Source organism: Polypterus senegalus, chromosome 9, assembly GCF_016835505.1.
Source record: "Polypterus senegalus isolate Bchr_013 chromosome 9, ASM1683550v1, whole genome shotgun sequence".
NCBI classification, from domain to species: Eukaryota; Metazoa; Chordata; class Cladistia; order Polypteriformes; family Polypteridae; genus Polypterus; species Polypterus senegalus.
This window is the reverse complement of record NC_053162.1, coordinates 66951342-66971717: the sequence shown is the minus strand read 5'-3', so window position 1 is coordinate 66971717 and position 20376 is coordinate 66951342. Positions and strand designations below refer to the sequence as shown.

Genomic DNA, 20376 nt, shown 5'->3' with positions numbered 1-20376 from the left:
CTTCGGCAGAACTTCGACCACGTCCCGAGGGAGGTGGGGGACATTGAGTCGAATGGGCCATGTTCCGTGCCTCTATTGTTGAGGCGGCTGACGGGCTGCTGTGGCCGTAAGGTGGTCGGTGCCTGTCGTGAGCGGCAATCCCAAACCCGCTGGTGGACACCGGCGTGAGGGATGCCGTCAAGCTGAAGAAGGAGTCCTATAGGACCTTTTTGTCCTGTGGGTCTCTGGAGGCAGCTGATAGGTACCGGCAGGCCAAGCGGAATGCGGCTTTGGTTGTTGCTGAGGCAAAAACTCGGGCATGGGAGGAGTTTGGAGAGGCCATGGAGAACGACTTTCGGACGGCTTTGAGGAGATTCTGGTCCACCGTCCGCGTCTCAGGAAGGGGAAGCAGTGCAGTGTCAACACCGTGACGCTGAGGTCGGTGGGGGTGGAGGAGTACTTCAAGACCTCCTCAATCCCACTAACATGCCTTCCAATGAGGAAGCAGAGCCTGGGGACTCTGAAGTGGGCTCTCCCATCTCTGGGACTGAAGTCACCGAGGTGGTCAAAAAACTCCTTGGTGGCAGGGCCTGGGGGTGGATGAGATACGCCGAGTTCCTTAAGGCTCTGGATGTTGTAGGACTGTCTTGGTTGACACGTCTCTGCAACATCGCATGGACATCGGGACAGTGCCTCTGGATTGGCAGACCGGGGTGGTGGTCCCCCTCTTTAAAAAGGGGGACCGGAGGGTGTGTTCCAACTATAGAGGGATCACACTCCTCAGCCTCCCTGGAAAAGTCTATTCGGTGGTTCTGGAGAGGAGGGTCCGCCGGATAGTCAACCTCGGATTCAGGAGGAACAGTGTGGTTTTCGGCCCTGGTTTTGGAACAGTGGACCAGCTCTACACCCTTAGCAGGATCCTGAGGGTGCATGGGAGTTTGCCCAACCAGTCTACATGTGCTTTGTGGACTTGGAAAAGGCGCTCGACCGTGTCCCTCGGGGAATCCTGTGGGGGGTGCTCCGGGAGTATGGGGTACCGGACCCCCTGATAAGAGCTGTTCGGTCCCTGTACAACCGTGTCAGAGCTTGGTCCGCATTGCCGCAGTAAGTCGAGCCCGCTTCCAGTGAGAGTTGGACTCGCCAGGGCTGCCCTTTGTCACCGATTCTGTTCATAACTCTTATGGACAGAATTTCAAGGCACAGCCAGGGTGTTGAAGGGGTCTGGTTTGGTGGACTCAGGATTGGGTCACTGCTTTTTGCAGATGATGTTGTCCTGTTTGCTTCATCAGGCCGTGATCTTCAGCTCTCTGGAGCGGTTCGCAGCTGAGTGTGAAGCGGCTGGGATGAGAATCAGCACCTCCAAATCCGAGACCATGGTCCTCAGCCGGAAAAGGGTGGAGTGCCCTCTCAGGGTTGGAGGAGAGATCCTGCCCCAAGTGGAGGAGTTTAAGTATCTTGGGGTATTGTTCACGAGTAAGGGAAGAATGGATCGTGAGTTTGACAGGCGGATCGGTGCGGCATCCGCAGTGATGCGGGCTCTGCATCAGTCTGTCATGGTGAAAAAAGAGCTGAGCCGTAAGGCAAAGCTCTCAGTTTACCAGTCGATCTACGTTCTACCCTCACCTATGGCCATGAGCTATGGGTAGTGACCGAAAGAACGAGATCGCGAATACAAGCGGCTGAAATGAGTTTCCTCCGCAGGGTGTCTGGGCTTTCCCTTAAAGATAGGGTGAGGAGCTTAGTCATCCGGGAGGGGCTCAGAGTAGAGCCGCTGCCCCTCCGCATCGAGAGGAGTCAGATGAGGTGGCTCGGGCATCTGATCAGGATGCCTCCTGGACGCCTGCCTGGTGAGGTGTTCCGGGCACGTCGAACCAGGAGGAGGCCCGGGGAAGACCCAGGACACGCTGGAGGGACTATGTCTCCTGGCTGGCCTGGGAACGCCTTGGGATTCTCCCGGAAGAGCTGGAAGAAGTGGCCGGGGAGAGGGAAGTCTGGGCTTCTCTGCTTAAGCTGCTACCCCCGCGACCCGACCTCGGATAAGCGGAAGAGGATGGATGGATGCAAGTCAAAACCTGAGTATATAAAGACGGCGTTGGAATATTTTGGAATATTTAAAGTAAGCGCTGTAATATATAAAGTCAAAACTTCAATATATAAAGTCAGCGTCGGAATATACAAAGTCAGCGCTGGAATTTCCATCCATTTCCCAACACGTTGAATCTGACCACAGGGTCACGGGGGTCTGCTGGAGACAATCCCAGCCAACACTGGGCAAGGCAGGAACCAATCCTGGCAGGGCACATGCATCATTTTCAAAACATTAACCTAACAGTGTTTTTAATTTATTTTTCTGAATACGCTTTTGTTAACTTAGTTCAGTTCAGAGTCGTTTCAATCAATAGATTTTGACTTTCACTTTATATATTCAGGAGTGAGTTTATATACTCCGATGCTGACTTTATATAATCAGGAATGACTTTATAAATTCCGACACTGACTTTATATATTCAGCTTTTGACTTTATATATTCCAGCGCTGACTTTATATATTGAAGTTTTGACCTTATATATTCGGGATTGACTTTATATATTCTGACGCCGACTTTATATATTCACAAAATCTATTTATTTGCCTGTTTGGCACCCCATAGTATATGTGTGTGTGTATATATGTACACATATATATATATATATATATAAACTGCTCAAAAAAATTAAAGGAACACTTTGAAAACACATCAGATCTCAATGGGAAAAAGAAATCCTCCTGGATATCTATACTGATATAGACTGGGTAATGTGTTAGGAACGAAAGGATGCCACATCGTTTGATGGAAATGAAAAATGATCAACCTACAGAGCCCTGAATTCAAAGACGCCCCAAAAATCAGAGTGAAAAAATTATGTGGCAGGCTAGTCCATTTTGCCAAAATTTAATTGCAGCAACTCAAAATTGTACGCAGCACTTTGTATGGCCCCTGCGTTCTTGTATACAGTGGTGTGAAAAACTATTTGCCCCCTTCCTGATTTCTTATTCTTTTGCATGTTCGCACACAAAATGTTTCTGATCATCAAACACATTTAACCATTAGTCAAATATAACACAAGTAAACACAAAATGCAGTTTTTAAAAGATGGTTTTTATTATTTAGAGAGAAAAAATCCAAACCTACATGGCCCTGTGTGAAAAATGTAATTGCCCCCTTGTTAAAAAATAACCTAACTGTGGTGTATCACACCTGAGTTCAATTTCAGAGCCACCCCAGGCCTGATTACTGCCACACCTGTTTCAATCAAGAAACCACTTAAATAGGAGCTGCCTGACACAGAGAAGTAGACCAAAAGCACCTCAAAAGCTAGACATCATGCCAAGATCCAAAGAAATTCAGGAGCAAATGAGAACAGAAGTAATTGAGATCTATCAGTCTGGTAAAGGTTATAAAGCCATTTCTAAAGCTTTGGGACTCCAGCGAACCGCAGTGAGAGCCATTATCCACAAATGGCAAAAACATGGAACAGTGGTGAACCTTCCCAGGAGTGGCCGCCGACCAAAATTACCCCAAGAGCGCAGAGACGACTCATCCGAGAGGTCACAAAAGACCCCAGGACAATGTCTAAAGAACTGCAGGCCTCACTTGCCTCAATTAAGGTCAGTGTTCACGACTCCACCATAAGAAAGAGACTGGGCAAAAACGGCCTGTATGGCAGATTTCCAAGACGTTAAACCACTGTTAAGCAAAAGAACATTAGGCTCGTCTCAATTTTGCTAAGAAACATCTCAATGATTGCTAAGACTTTGGGAAAATACCTTTGTGGACTGATGAGACAAAAGTTGAACTTTTGGAAGACAAATGTCCCGTACATCTGGCGAAAAGGAACACAGCATTTCAGAAAAAGAACATAATACCAACAGTAAAATATGGTGGTGGTAGTGTGATGGTCTGGGGTTGTTTTGCTGCTTCAGGACCTGGAAGGCTTGCCGTGATAGATGGAACCATGAATTCTACTGTCTACCAAAAAATCCTGAAGGAGAATGTCCGGCCATCTGTTCGTCAACTCAAGCTGAAGTGCTCTTGGGTGCTGCAACAGGACAATGACCTAAAACACACCCGAAATCCACCTCTGAATGGCTGAAGAAAAGCAAAATGAAGACTTTGGAGTGGCCTAGTCAAAGTCCTGACCTGAATCCAATTGAGATGCTATGGCATGACCTTAAAAAGGCGGTTCATGCTAGAAAACCCTTCAATAAAGCTGAATTACAACAATTCTGCAAAAGATGAGTGGGCCAAAATTCCTCCAGAGCTGTAAAGACTCATTGCAAGTTATCGCAAACGCTTTGATTGCAGTTATTGCTGCTAAGGTGGCCCAACCAGTTATTAGGTTCAGGGGCAATTACTTTTCACACAGGGCCATGTAGGTTTGGATTTTTTCTCCCTAAATAATAAAACCATCATTTAAAAACTGCATTTTGTATTTACTTGTGTTATATTTGACTAATGGTTAAATGTGTTTGATGATCAGAAACATTTTGTGTGACAAACATGCAAAAGAATAAGAAATCAGGAAGGGGGCAAATAGTTTTTCACACCACTGTACATGCCTGACAACATCGGTGCCTGCTTCTAATGAGATGACAGATGGTGTTGTGGGGGATCTCCTCCCAGATCTGCACCAGGGCATCACTGAGCTCCTGGACAGTCTGAGGTGCAACCTGGTGGCATTGGATGGACCAAAACATAATGTCCCAGAGGTGTTCTATTGATTTAGGTCAGGAAAGTGTGGTGGCCAGTCAATGGTATCAATTCCTTCATCCTCCAGGAACTGCCTGCATACTCTCACCACATGAGGCCAGGAATTGTCGTGCACCAGGAGCCACTGTACCAGCATAGGGTCTGACAATGGGTCCAAGGATTTCATCCTGATACCTAATGGCAGCCAAGGTGCCTTTGTCAAGCCTGTAGCGGTCTGTGTGACCTCCATGGATATGCCTCCCAGACAATCATTAACCCACCACCAAACTGCTCATGCTGAATGATGTTACAGGCAGCATAATGTTCTCCATGGCTTCTCCAGACCCTTTCACTTCTGTCACGTGCTCAGGGTGAACCTGCTCTCATCTGTAAAAGCACAGGGCACCAGTGGTGCATCTGCCAATTCTGGTATTCTGTAGCTAATGCCAATCGAGCTGCATGCTGCTGGGCAGTGAGCTCAGGGCCCATTAGAGGACATGGGGCCCTTGGGTCACCCTCATGAAGTCTTTCTGGTTGTTTGGTCAGAGACATTCACACCAGTGGCCTGCTGGAGGTCATTTTGTAGGGCTCTGGCAGTGCTCATCCTGTTCCTCCTGCCCAAAGGAGCAGATACTGGTCCTGCTGATGGGTTATGGACCTTCTATGGCCCTCTCCAGCTCTCCTAGAGTAACTGCTTGTCTCCTAGAATCTCCTCCATGCCCTTGAGACTGTGCAGGGAGACACAGCAAACCTTCGGGCAATGACACGTATTGATGTGCCATCCTGGAGAAGTTGGAGTACCTGTGCAACCTCTGTAGGGTCCAGGTATCGCCATGCTACCAGTAGTGACACTGACTGTAGCCAAATGCAAAACTAGTGAAGAAACAGTCAGAAAAGATGAGGAGGGAAAATGTCAGTGGCCTCCACCTGTTAAACCATTCCTGTTTTGGGGGTCATCTCATTGTTGCCCTCTAGTGCATCTGTTGTTAATTTTATTAACACCACAGCAGCTGAAACTGATTAACAACCCCTCTGCTACTTAACTGACCAGATTAATATCCCATAAGTTTCATTGACTTTACTCTGATTAAAAAGTGTTCCTTTAATTCTTTTGAGCAGTATATATATACTGACAATGACAAAACAATTACATTGTCAATCATGTTACGTTATTACTAAAATGTTTCCTTTTCTTTTTACTTCTCAGCTGCTGCTGGTATTTTGCTATATATATATATATAAATAAACAGTATTTATATATATATATATATATATATATATATATAGATAGATATATAGATATGACAACAACACTCATATCAAAGACAAAACAATTACATTAACAATCATGTTACGTTATTTTAAAAATTTTTCCTTTTCTTTTTCATAACTTCTTTAACACACTACTTCTCCGCTGCAAAGCGCGGGTATTCTGCTAGTATTTTCTAAACCTGTGACTGAAAGTCTCTGGAATAGACAAGTAGCATAATGGGGCTTAAGCCTATCTATTTCTGAAATTTCAGGTGTCTCCTGATCAGAATACAGTTAAGGGAAGAATTTGTACAGAAAAATTAGGAATTAATAGAAAATGAAAAAAGAGAGCTGAGAAATCTTCAAGAATGTAAAATAAGCAACAATGATATCAATAAGAGAGGAGCTGACTCAATGATTGTAAATCTGTTTGGAAAAAAAAAACTTGCAGCAATGGGGGGTCCTCACTGGTCATGGTGCAAACAGGTGAGCTAAAGTAATAGTGATATTTAGTTTTTGAAAACAAAGTCAAATTGCTGGGCAAGGCATCTAATTAATCAAGAAGATTGTAAACTGGGAAAATAAACTGCATCTATAGTACTAAGGAACTACAGATCACCTGTTTTAAATAATAACATTTTCTTTATTAAAATAATTAACTGTGATCAATAATGCAAAAAATCATAAAAGTTTGGAAGAAAAGGACAATTGGGTAATATGTTTTGATGTATAAGTTCTATACAAAATCTAAGAGCTTTTTACACAAACAAAACCAAGCCATACAAAGCACTACAGTTCTGTATTTTGAGATATTCTTGGTGATCATAGTGCCAGAGAGGGAAGAAGTGTTTCTTGTTGGTTGGACAGAAAGAATGTCATTGTACTTTGTGCATATCATGATACCTCTGCTTCTACTACTATAGCTTCAACTTAAAGAAGGTTACTTTCTTATGGAGTGAATGTACTGCTTACACTTTTATTTGTTTCCAGCTCAAAATGGAACACATGCTGTTATTTCAGCAGAGACAGGTTAGCCTTTGTCCATAAAATAATATGGTAATGGAACGAAACATGTAAAACCTTTAAATTACCAAAAAATTAAGATGGCTTATTTATGACGTAATTTTGCTATAGTTTTTTCTTTCAAACTAAGCAATTAGTTCAGTAATTTCTAAAACTATAAAATGTTTTACAAATTTTTTTCTCCAGAGACACCCACACCATTTTGAGTATCAGATTTACTGGGTTCATGAGGTTATTTAAGATGTCTCAGACACCAAGGACTCCTTGTATTTTTGCACCCTAATTTAAGGTCTTTAAGGTGTATAATTTTCAACATTTTCATAATAAACACTAGGGGGTTCCGTCCCCTGCTCGCTTCGCTTGCCCACCAACGTGTTTGGTTTACTGGATACAGAATTTAAAGAGATTGTTATTTTCATGGGAATTGTTACATATGCATTATTTTCACTTTTACTTTAAAAACTTTTGTAAAAACAACACCTGTCCTTTATTTCTGGCCCCGGGCATGGTTACATCTCTTTCTCACAGGACGTATAATGCTGCTCGCGTTGTGAAGGGGGGCAGCTGAACGCACGCTAAGGAGATGTTCTACTTGTCGCATGTCGTTGTTTTAAGAGCTTGGAGCACATGATGCGATGTCTGCCAAAAGCAGTCCAGCAACTCCTAGGTTAGATGTCCGTGATTTGCTTTATCGTAGTGGAGCTCTGTTCTTTTTAGTCTTGTCTTCCAGCAATCCTGGTCTTTAAATAACCCACAGGTCAAAAGAGGCTGCACATCTGGGATCAAAGCAGAAAAGACATTAGCTTGTTGTGTCTTCCGGACTGCGGGCATCAGAAGAGAGTCTGCTAGTAATCATGTTTCTTTAGACTCTGAATTTGGTGTCCTTACTTCAACAATGCTGTTTGTATGCTCCTGATTCACTTATGTGTGATACCTTATTAATGTAGTCTGTCGGTGATCTAATATTTTTCAGTTCAGGAAGACACATTTTTAAGGGTTATGGTTAATAATCATTGTGCCAAAGAGTGGTGATACACATGTAAGGAAGAATTTCACTGTATTCTGTACACCTGATAGTAAAGACCCTGTAAACTTAAAGTATAATACAGTACATATGAATCTAGCAGGTTACTGTTAATAATATTGAACAGAAAGTTGCAGACATATTGGTGTTGCAGGCTGCTGTATTATTTTGTTGTTATATTAAGCCAAAATGCTGCAAATCTGAGAACAAAGTTGGCAACTGTGTGTCCCCTGGGGCACCATCCTGTGTAGCACATCCATACAGTAACATGGGAGCATTTTATTTTCATTTGCCACAAGCGTTCTGTTCATAAGTTTAAAGCTCTCATTCAGAGACAGACTACAGGCATTAATTGCCATAAGGATTGAAAGTGCTTTGTGTTTTTTTTTTCTCTTTGTACGATTGTTTTTCTTCAGAAGTTATGCAAACACAATTTATTGTATAATTTTGCACTAACTAAAAAATATGGCCCTTCAAAGGGCATGTCCTGTCCAATGTCACTTCCAGTCTAATGCCCACTAATGTTAAAATAGGCTCTGGAATCTGATAATTCAGGAAGTGGAATGATAGAAGGTTTGATTTATTTGGGAAGGTTTTATGTTACAAACATTTGTACTTTTGTAGTATAGAGAAATTTTGAAAAACAATGCTAAAGCTCTGGTGGTGATATGCTGAGAAAAGTGACACACCAATCCCACAGCTCTAGAGTGTTGAAATGTTGTGCTATAGGTTCTCTGATATATTTCTTTTCTCACAATAAATATGAAGTTTTCCATTTTAGTCCTTTATATAATTTCTATATTTCTATACTTTTCTAAGATGCCAATTATAACTGGACGTCTTCACTGAATGCAATAAGAATAATACTTTTTTCCTTTGCTGGTAGTATTTGTTTTTGAAAATGCATTATAGTGTGAGGCTAATCATTAGATATCACAGTCTGAAAATTATGTTTTTTTGCCAAAAGAAAAACTCTGAAGCATTTCTATTAGACCCAGGTTACAGACTACTACCCTTACAAGCATAATCAGTTTGTTTATTTGTTCTTCCCCATTTCAATAGGTCCAGATTGGTACCTGATGCGTGTTGAGCTCATAGTCACAGATGTGAATGACAATTCACCAGAGTGGGCAATGGTGCCATTTCCATTCTTAACGGTGGTGTCTCCTGATGCAGCACCTGGCACAGTTGTCTACAAGCTGATTGCTCGTGATGGAGATGAGGGGATCAATGGAGAGGTGGAATTCTTCCTGTCAGATGGTAAGTCAAGATCAGAAGCTCTTTATTTAAGATTGACATCTTTTATGTTTTGACAGAGCAGTGGGATCGTAGTTAGTGGTATTGCTTCACAGCTCTAGCATTTTCAGTTCAGATCCTGACCTGGGCACTTCCTGTGTTAGTTAAGCTTGAGCATTTTCCACATCTATGTAGGAATTGTCCTCCATTTTTTTCCCATATGCCAAAGATTTTGACATTCAGGTCAATTGGTAACTCTGAAGTAACCCAATGCAAGGCCTGTTTTCCAGTAATAGAGTGGCTTTCTTTTAGATGCTGTCAGTGTTGGCTCAAATCTCCCGTGACCCTATTTCAGGAAAGCAGTCACTGGAAATGAATGGGTGAACTGTTTGTAAATTATCCATGGATACTATGACAGTATATATAATGTTAAGTAATATATTTATTTAATGTCCTATTCATGCTCTTAAGTTATTTGGGTGCAGGAAACACCTATCTTCTAACAGAAAGGCCTTCTCATTCAAGCAGGCAAGGTATCATTCCACTGTTGGGAATATAGACAGCAAAATTCTAAAGTTGCATTCTATTTAATATCACATCTTCTTACAAGGTGTGAATTACAATACCATATTTTATGAACACTACTAATAAAAACTATAGTTGTGTCTGTTTCTTTGTAAACGCTTACAGGTGTGTGAAATGATCTGAAAGACTTAAGCATTGGCAGTCAGCTGTGAAATATGAGGATCAATATCACAGTAAGCCTCAAGACACAAGACTCCCGCTAGTTGTTAATCAGCTACCAAAGATCCCAATGATGTGGAGAATTGCCCTTGCAGCAAGATTTTATACACTTCAAGAGAGATTCACAATTCTTCGGCATCCTCTCGGAGATACCAGTCAGCAAGCAATATTGATTTCTTTAACTATAGACGGCAAATGGTGTCTCTAGTAATAATCTTTGACCAGACAGGCTTCTTGGTGGCCAAAATGTCATCAGAGTAAAACATTGTAGAATGACCACTGTTATTTAAAGTAATTTATAAACATAATTTATATCAATTCTTTCTTTCAAATGAAAAGTAAATTGACCAGTATTTCTGGCATACTTGGAAATTCTTACTTAACTGAATTTTCATAGTAGCTGCTCTAGGTCTTAAGCCTTTATTCGCATAGGTCTTATTGATTACCTATACAGTTATTAAGTTTCTAAATTACCAGTTTATACTTGATTATAGTGTCCCAGGGGGAAAAATGTAAAACAGATTTTTTATTAACAAAATAGATGTACAAGTTTAGGTGGATGAAAAAGAGTAACAAAATGCACATTACAGAAAATAAGAAATCCAATGCCACTGTGGGTTTTACTGGAAAAAATAAAGAACCTCTTGATCTTTAGGGTGGCAGGTCTACTACCCCACCAGCAGCTACCATCAACTACTCCCCTTTTTGTTTACATTCCTGGCTAATTGAAGACACAAAAATAATAAATTTGGGTGGTAGGCCTCCAAAAGGCTTCGCTAAATGGCTTTACTGGCCAGGCCAGGCCTCCATTACCTTCCTGGAAAGGCTTCACTCCAGTGGGGTTTAATCCCAACTCAACTGGCCTGCCTCAGGCCTTGCTGGCCCAACAGGAATTCAAATAGAAATGTAAAAGTTCTAAAAATGTATTAAAAAGCACCACAAATAGGAGTGTCACTGTAAATCTCGTCATGCGGACAAAAGGGCCTCTTTATAAAAAAAAAAAGTTTTTATTAGCAAAAAACAGAAAATTAAAAGCAGGGGCTCTAAAGAGCAAAAGAGACAAAAAGGAATTGCGTAAAAGGAAATCCTAAATAACAAAGTCCCAATACGTAAACCAGAAAACAGAATTCTTAAAGCGGGGAAGAGAATAAAAAAAACAAAACAGAAAATCCAATAACAAACAATACTCACAACACCACCGAACAAAATGCTTGGAAGCTGAATCCTGTCACTGGCTTGAATATAAAGCTAGAGGATAACACAGCAGCTATGACATCACGGTGGTCTGGCCTTTTGGGGAATTGTCCCCAAAGTACAAGGAACACATGTAAACTTAATGAGAAAGTAAGTAATTAACTAATAATAAACAAAAACAACAGAAATAACATAAAATAAGAAAAATAATGATTGAAAATTAACAGAAACAACTAAAAAACACAAAAATTTGCATAAATACACAACACCCTCACCCACCTCTCAGGATACACTGGTCTATCTTTGTCCCATTCAGATGACTCTTTGTTACCACTTAGCTCTCAAACCTAAGCATGTTTGCTTAAGAAGGAGCCTGGAACTTTCAGAAATGCTTCTCAAAACTCTTGTGGCCATCATAAAGAATCCCAACACCACTCAGCACCCCCCCACCCCCAACAATCCAAAGCATCTACAACCATGTAGAGTACTAATAAACTGAAACAGGTAATTATGTGTTGTTGGCGAGCGAGGAAATACACAAGTCCAGAATAAATGCTGGTTTGCCCCTTTTAATAACAGGTTGAGTAGCTCTGAAGAGCGATCAGCACTCATCTTGGAGGTCCATGTGATGATCAGCACTTTCCCAAATGAGATACCACCATTCAGGGGCTTCTCAATTCTATAGGCCTTGAACCATAATTGGGAATCTCCTTGGAGCTGTGGGTTGAAAAAGAGATGATACTGTTGGTGGCAGTGCCACCCCCCATGTCTGGCATTGTAGCACTTGACTCTGATGAGTCCAAAAGGTGATCCTCTGACAAGCATGCATGAATCCTTCCTACTATCAAATTTTACCAAAAGAGTAGCTATTTCCAAGGATTCAAATTCAATTAGAATTTATTTGTCACATACAAAATATACATACAGTACAATATGTGGTGAAATGCTTAGTTACGTCCCTACTGTGACCTTTACAACATGTTTAAGTCAAACAGTGGGTTTTATTTAATTCATGCCAACAACAGCAAAAACAAATCTAATGTATCAATTAGCTCAGCACAGCTAAAGTGATTAGAATGTTGTTGCAGGCAATGATCTTGAAATTTTGGATTGGTCTAATATTATACTTTTGAACCTTAATAGAATTCTGATCGCCTGGATGTAATAGCTCTAACTAATGAACTAATTCTGAACAACTGCTTTATTGGTGTGACCCTCTCTGAACACAAAAATGCTAACATTTGTGTGCTAGCGTTTAGGAAATATAGGGTTTTAGAATGTTTAAAGCATCTTCGGAATTTTCAAAAGATTAAACTTGGTTTCTGATTGTTTGAAGTAATCATAACACAATGACAATGATGCAGTACATGTAAACATCAGCATTTTTCTCAGATTTCACTGCCTCAGGTTTGCTGTACTAACATCCTGACACAGACTGCCAGAGATGTTTACCTAACTGACTGATATCTGTATGTTTCTATTACATGTTGGCTTATTTGTAGGTGGTGATGGACGGTTTGAAGTTGATAAGAAACGTGGCTTGATCAAAACAACTGGATTGCCACTGCAGAAGAACAAGGAATACCAGCTCAATGTGCTTGCTGTTGATAAAATGGGAAGTAGAAGTCAGCCAGCAGTGGTGTCTGTCATGGCAGGACCTCGGGGGCCACAATTTACCAACATTTCCTACACTGCCTCTGCGCCTGAAAGTACCCCAGTGGGACAGCCGTAAGTACATTTTACTGAATGGGAAGTTACAGCATCAATGCCAAATGGGACAATAACGTGAAAAAATGCTTTATAAATACTTAATTTCAGGGCAGATTTGTTTGCTATATTCTTATTAACCTTAACAAGACTGTACTGTTAAGAACCGTCTAGCACATTTAACATACCATGCCATCTTTTGTTGGCTAAACATTCATACTGTACATCTAAGTTGGAACTTAACCCTTACTGTTTTCTCATATTTAGGTATTTATTTTGAGGAGATCTGTTCCCTGGTGAAAAACATTACTATAGTTACTGATGTTTTTTTTTCTCTCAGAGCACAAAAATCACTTTACTTTGTTTAAACAATAACACATTTGACATTATTTTACAAGAAAAAGTATTTAACCTATGCTTTATTATTGGCATTTTCCATTAATCAGATTATTACAGCTTCACAAGTATTGTCGAACAAAACTAGTTATAATAATGAAAGATTGAAAAAATGCAGAAAATCGATCCTTTAAAAAGAACTCAGAAATTTCATAGTACAGACTTGTCATTTCCTACCAGCATGCTTTACAGATCACAATCTACCCTTCAATTTGCATCACAATTAATATTTCTATAATAGACTGGCACTTCACATGCTATACCAAGCCAACATGGCATTAAAATATATTTCAGTCAAGTTACTGAGGCAAAAAATAAGCCTGAGTATACATTTAAAGAGAAGATTATGGCCTTTTATGTAAATAGTTTGAATTATAATGCTGCTGAGCAATTATAAATATTACTGTTTTGTAAGTTATTAAATGTCATTAAATTTAGAGAGATGAAAAAAAAATTGTTTAAGTAATAAAAACAAGCCTTCGAAATATTCTTTATACTCCTGCTACTAAACTTTATGCTAATGATAGGAAAGATTTGCATGTGCTTTAGATAATGACTTTTTTTACTCAATTGGCCCTGATCTGACTTGCCGTCTCTCCTTACTCCAGGTTTTTGACAGTCACAGCGACATCTTTCCAGAAAAGAGTGCTCAGCTACAGCCTCCTCATCAATCCAAGCAGTCTGTTCAGTATCCAGCAGGATACGGGCAAGATCAGTCTCACGAGGAATGTTGATTATGAGAACGATCAGCACCGTTATCTTCTACTTGTGAGAGCCACAGAGAGTGATGAACAGTTGAGCAGTGCAGCTGAGGTAACAAGAACCTTACTAGCTTAGCTGATGAAAACACTTTATGGTGACACAGTATCTAATCCACTTAACTGCTGGTGTAGTGCAATATGAGATGGTTGTTGCATAAGAATCAATTTAAAATTTGGTAAATGAAAGCAATGCTTATATTGTATTCTTAAGAGTTACTTATGAACACTTTAATGTCACTTCTTTGGTGTGGCGCCTATTGACTCACCAGTATGAGAATACCCCCTCATATGATATCTGACTTATCTAGTAATGCAAGATAGCAACACATTTGGGGTTCAGCCCTATTATTGCCCTTCTAGAGCTGAAAAACATAACTTTCAAGCATATTTTGGAACATATTTTGTGCAAGAAATTACACTCTGATGAGAAAGACCAATAGGTGTCTTTAGCAACAATGATCAGGAGGACTTGAAGTTGTGCATGTCACATCAGCTGACCCCAGTGATTCACCCCCTAATGGGATATGAGGTGTAAAAGTTACTTTTTTCACAAGACATTGAATAACTGGGTATGACTAATATAGGCATGTGGAATGTTGTTTAATGCCATTTGGGGGTTGCAGATCACAAATATGACAATATGTTTGATATTTGATTCTTTATTTGATGGTCTTAGCCCCTAAGCCACTCCAATAAGATTTACGGCTATTTCAAAGTCAGTGATTATGAATATGATGTTCTGTTTGAGTTTTGATCCTTTACTAGAGATCTAACCCTAAATAGACCTCTACCAGAAGGTGAAAAATTACAAATTGCTATTGTAATTGTGGCAAACTGCCGGGCCCTTACCTGGCCAGGACACCTTTGGCACAGAAGGATCGAGGGAGAGAGCTTATTCTGGATACTGTCCTCCCCCACCCGGACCAATAGAAAGTAGCCCCCTTGGCTTTCAGCAGGGCCACAGGTTTGGAGCATGGAAGCTCAAACCTCTTGGGGCCCATGGCCACCACCAGGGGGAACCTGGACATTTACTGTGCCTTATTTGGCAGCACTTCTATCACACCAGGAAGTGCTGCTGGAAGAAGGTCGGTGAACATCTGGAGTCTAGAGTCAAGAAGAAGGGTCAGTGAGGAGGAATGGAGTGGAGGCAAAAAGGACTGCGCTTGGTGTTGTGGATATTGTGCTCTTGTGGAAAGTGAAGAAAGAGCTTCCCCACGTCAAAAAAATAAACGTGTGCCGTGCAACATTTGTGTAGCTGCCTGTCTGTGTTGGAGTTGGGGTGGCTGGAGCATCCTGGACGTCACGCAATCAATAATATTTAGACTTTAAACATTTCAATTGAAGCACACATTTTAATATTTCAAATATTTGATGGCTGAGTTGTGCTGGCGCCCTGCCTGGGGTTTGTTTCCTGTCTTGCACCCTGTGTTGGCTGGGATTGGCTCCAGCAGACCCCGTGACCCTGTAGTTAGGATATAGTGGGTTGGATAATGGATAGATGGATATTTGATGGAATTATTCTAGTTTATCATGTATTTCTATCTCATGAAATAAATCATTACACTTTTTATGAACGCCTTGAATTAGGATGGCTTATGCTAGTTCAGACTTTTTTATGAGTGATTTTAAGTCTTTTGTGGAATTGTGGAATTGGCACCTTCATTTTAGGATTTTCTTCTGGTACTGAAGTTCTTTCTGCCATTCCAAAGAAACTAGGTGGATATTTTTTGCCCAGTCAGTTGTTTAGCTCTTGGATTTTATACAAACCCATGATTCAGCAATCATCTGAAAATGATGATACCTTGTGCATGTAAGAACTCTTATAAGTTATAAGTTATAAGTTTTAAATTAATAAATAATTTTATGTTTTTAAATTATTTGATCATTTTTTTCATCTTCTTTCCAAATGGTTCTCTCCCAGTATGTGTTTTTGAAGCACTGCATTATATTTTTGCATTTATTGATTTTGTTAGACTACTTTCCCAATTCTTAGTTGTATGTAATTCTGCCAAACCACTTCTTATTTAATTTAATTGCAGTATGGATTGCATTACTGTAAGGTTTATCTCTGTACCCCTTCTATCAATGAGGAACTGGGAAAAACAATAAATTCCTATTAAGATTTGCACAAAGCTTGGGTGAGAGTTGATTTGTTTTGAACCTAGTTTTGTAAAACTTGACTTGCTTGCTTTTTGATAAATTAAATCAAATGTAAAAAAAACAAGATTTGCACAAAGATGCTATGAGAATTAATGGAGATGAAACATTAAACAATCCCGGCGAAATGAAGCAAACACTGTTCTATACAAAATGCTATTGCTCTTTAATTATTCAAGGAATTGCTGTAACAAATATAGAATCAATATTTAGGATCCTGGAAAAATTAAACTAATAAACTAAAGACACGAATGAAAGAATGTTTTTTCTGAATATTTGCAAAATGGTATGAAGTTGTTTCTGATGTGCTGCTTATCATAGTGTTGTGCCAATAGAACTAAGGTTCATTTTTGGGGAAACATTCCATAGCAATTGATGTTGCATCGTGACAATGGTGACTCAAAATAGCAGCACCCTGGGAAAAGCAAAATGATGACAAAAATGGTGCAAATTAAATTACTAATTAACTGAAAACAATGTCAAGAATAAAAATGATTGCAAATATTTGATGCAGCACCTCAAAACCTTATACTGGGAAAGAATCATTAAGAAAGAAGCTGAACCAAGCCTTCAAAATTTTGCAAATATGCAGAATTATAATAAGAACAAGGTAGCACGGTAGTTCCATTGTTTATGCATTTATTTGAGGTGTTCATCAGTACAAACCTTTCACTTGATAAATCACTCAAAATGCCAGGCTTTTTTTACATAAAGCAAACTATTAACTTTGAATCAAACCATGCATTACATTATCTCTAAAAAGGCCAACGTAATAAGCTGCAGTCTTCTGACATTGAACAATGTTTAGTGCTGCTGCTACATCTGTGTGGAGTTTGCAAATTCTCCCTTTCTGTGTCTCTGTGATTCTGTTAAGGTTTTCCATGGATCCTTTAATTTCTTCTTACATTCCAAGGACCTATAGTTCTTGTTGCTTTGTATCTTTGAAGATAATTAGTTTGAATAAGGAATGCTCAAATAATGCAAATTTTTTGTATATTTTATATTTTTACTGTTATTTTGTTGACATCATATCATTGTCACTGGTTATATTTTATGTATTTGTTTTCATGGGTACTGCCATTTTAGAGTTTAATGCAGCTATAATGCATTATGTTTACTAAGTTTGTAAATTTAGCCTGTAAAATTATGGTGGACTTTAAACATCCATCCATTTTCCAACCTGTCGAATCTGAACACAGGGTCACGGGGGTCTGCTGGAGCCAATCCCAGCCAACACAGGGCGCAAGGCAGAAACCAATCCCGGGCAGGGCGCCAACCCACCGCAGGACACACACACCCACACCCACACCCAAAGCACACATTAGTGACAATTTAGAATTGCCAATCCACCTAACCTGCACGTCTTTGGACGGCGGGAGAAAACCGGAGTACCCGGAGGAAACCCACGCAGATACGGGGAGAACATGCAAACTCCATGCAGGGAGGACCCAGGAAGCGAACCTGTCTTTTTGCTGAGAGGCAGCAATGCTACCATTGCCCCACCGTGCTGCCCGACTTTAAACATCTGAACATTATTTTTAAAATGCTTTCTGAGCACTCTTCTTCCTTAGAAAAATCTGTTTTCAACTCTTATTTTGTTTTTGACTTTGAATTTAGCACTATCACTTAAACTTGATTATTGATCTCTTGTCTTACTGTGTTTGACCGTTATATTTGACTACCCTTTTGTTAACGACTGTGAAATCTCTGACTTTCTATTAAATGAAAGTGTCTTTCAAGACTTAAATAGAAAACTTCTGACATTCCCAAGAGAATGAGTGTGTATGTGAGTTTTCCCTGTGATGGACCATCATGGGATAGTTCATGCTGTGAGTTGCACACCATGCAATCCTGTATTGTGATAAGTGTTCAGAAAATGAACGAATGCTTTTATGTGCATAGAGCTAAAATCAAAGAAAGGAATGCAAAAATCTGAGGCCATCTATTTGAAATACACAAATTGAAATCATAAATGGATTGCTTATTGAATATTTTATTTTCAAGGACAACTCATTGCATGTTCACAGACAGCCATTTTATCTGAAACTTTCTCTTTTCTGTGGATTAGCATCGCTTACTCTTTATTAGTTCAGAATACACAGTGTTTCTTTCATTTCAAGGTGGCAGGAACCAGAAGCTGTCTTGACATCATAGGGGGTAAATTATAGACCCACTCTAAATATGGTGAAAGTCTAGTACAGCACACACATTCACAGGTACCAGCAAATTTGAAGTGTCAAAGAAACTATATCACCTCGAGACAACTTACATATACAGAGGGAGAACATGTGAACTCTACACAAAAAAGGACTGGGCCAGAAATAGAACTAGACCACAGTGCTAACACTGTAAAATACTTAAAATGTTTATATAGTGGGATTTTGTTGTGATTCTCTTAGAAAGTGCCAAATGCTGTAAAATACCCATTCACATCCTTAATGGCTTTTTTTTTTGCCAAACTCTGTGCTTTTAACTTGTAGCAGTCCAGTCAAGTATTATGTAGGAAGTTCATTTTTCTGAAGTCAACAAGCTTGTCTCCACCAAAATAGAACATTTTCAAATACTGTCCCAGTAGAAAAGCAAAATATCATATGGAGAGCATTTGACAGCAGCTTTTGCTCTGGTGTACCATTCTGTTCCATTAAGGCAGCCCCAGGAGTCCAACAAAAGACACAGGAAACTCGGCTGCCTTGGTCCAACACCACACCATTCAAAATATACTTATTTTTATTTCAGACTTTGTAGACAGAGGGATTGAGATAAATATGGGGAATGAATGCAAATTCCACACAGACAGTGACCATGGGCCTCATGTATAACGTCGTGCGTAGAACTCGCACTATAACATGGCGTAAGCACAAAAGCCGAAATGTGCTTACGCACAGAAAAATCCAGATGCAGGAATCTGTGCGTACTCCAACTTCCACGTTCTTCTGCTACATAAATCCCGGTCGGTGTGAAAACTAACGCTCGTGCACGCGCTTTATGTAACGCCCCAACTCCTCCCAGAATTACGCCTCTTTGAATATGCAAATCAATATAAATCGCCCTTAAGCTCAGCCTTCTGTGAAAAGACAATGGGAAAAGCACGGGGGAATTATAAGAATTTTAGCGAATACCAAGTGGAGGCAAAGGAAAAACATACTATTTGTTCAAATAAACCGTGGTATAATCAACAAAAGGAAGTTGACGTTCACAAAATCGCACAGTGCCGGAAATAAAAAAGAAGTCACATATCAAAGTCGCCGTGAAAAACCGAGTTGTAGCCCACCGTCTGAGTGTCATATGAAAGCTTATTAGGGTACAGAGAAAAAAAGGCACACAGTGGGGAAAAAGCACAAAATGTCAACTTCAATCTCGACATTTCCACTTTAATCATGTAGTTAATTTTGTCATTAAAGTAGAACATCATAAACTTTATCTTAAAATCGTTTAATTAACCAGTTTCTCAAATCACATTGTAATTAAAGTAGCACGTTAAATGCTTTGTTTTGTATGTGATCTTCTATGTGCTCTATGTGTGTGAATCACTACTTGCTTCTTAAACCGGCTCTCTTCCTCCAACTGGACACAGAATCCATTACATAAGTGATATTACAGCTCTCTGAATAACTAAAATACTGAGATGTATACCTGATATCATTTTCATGAGGATAGGAGTTAAAGCACGTTATTAAACATGGGTTTCACTTCGATGAAATCATTTATTGCAGCAGTACTCAGGGGCGGCTCTAGGCTTGTGGTGGCACTGGGCAGAGGAAGAATCGGTGGCTCCTTCGCCTGCCAATGTCAGTAAGGTAGCTTATGCACGGTGGATGGCCACGTCCGTTGCAGACACAGCATAGCTGCCTCGTGCTCATGACACAAGCATTTAACTTTTGCCGAAATTTGTCGCTGCTTTTTAGCTGTGTTGTTATTTTCTCTTTCTGTTTTATATTCAATATATATTGGCGTAGCCGTCACTGCAGTCAGTGCTTTTCTTTCCCCAAGTAACCAATTGCCATACAATCAGCTCTGTAATAGAAGTTAAGCCATCTGTAAGCTTAGCGCAGAATGTTCAAAACGTTTAAAGAACATTGAAATATCTTCGTAGTACATGTTTAATTATTCTATCCTTCACGACACTCCCAGTGAAGAATATAGATTATTTAAATGAAGTTAAAGTTTTATCTGCA

General features: G+C 39.9%; 1 protein-coding gene across 1 annotated transcript in view; it reads left to right on the top strand.

The window, feature by feature from the left end:
• si:ch211-186j3.6 (neural-cadherin) overlaps positions 1-20376 on the top strand; it is a 631501-nt gene that overhangs the window by 164244 nt on the left and 446881 nt on the right. The window contains exons 2-4 of the mRNA XM_039763170.1: positions 9069-9266; positions 12683-12908; positions 13892-14096. Coding sequence (XP_039619104.1) covers positions 9069-9266; positions 12683-12908; positions 13892-14096 — 629 coding nt within the window. The remainder of the gene's footprint in view (positions 1-9068; positions 9267-12682; positions 12909-13891; positions 14097-20376) is intronic.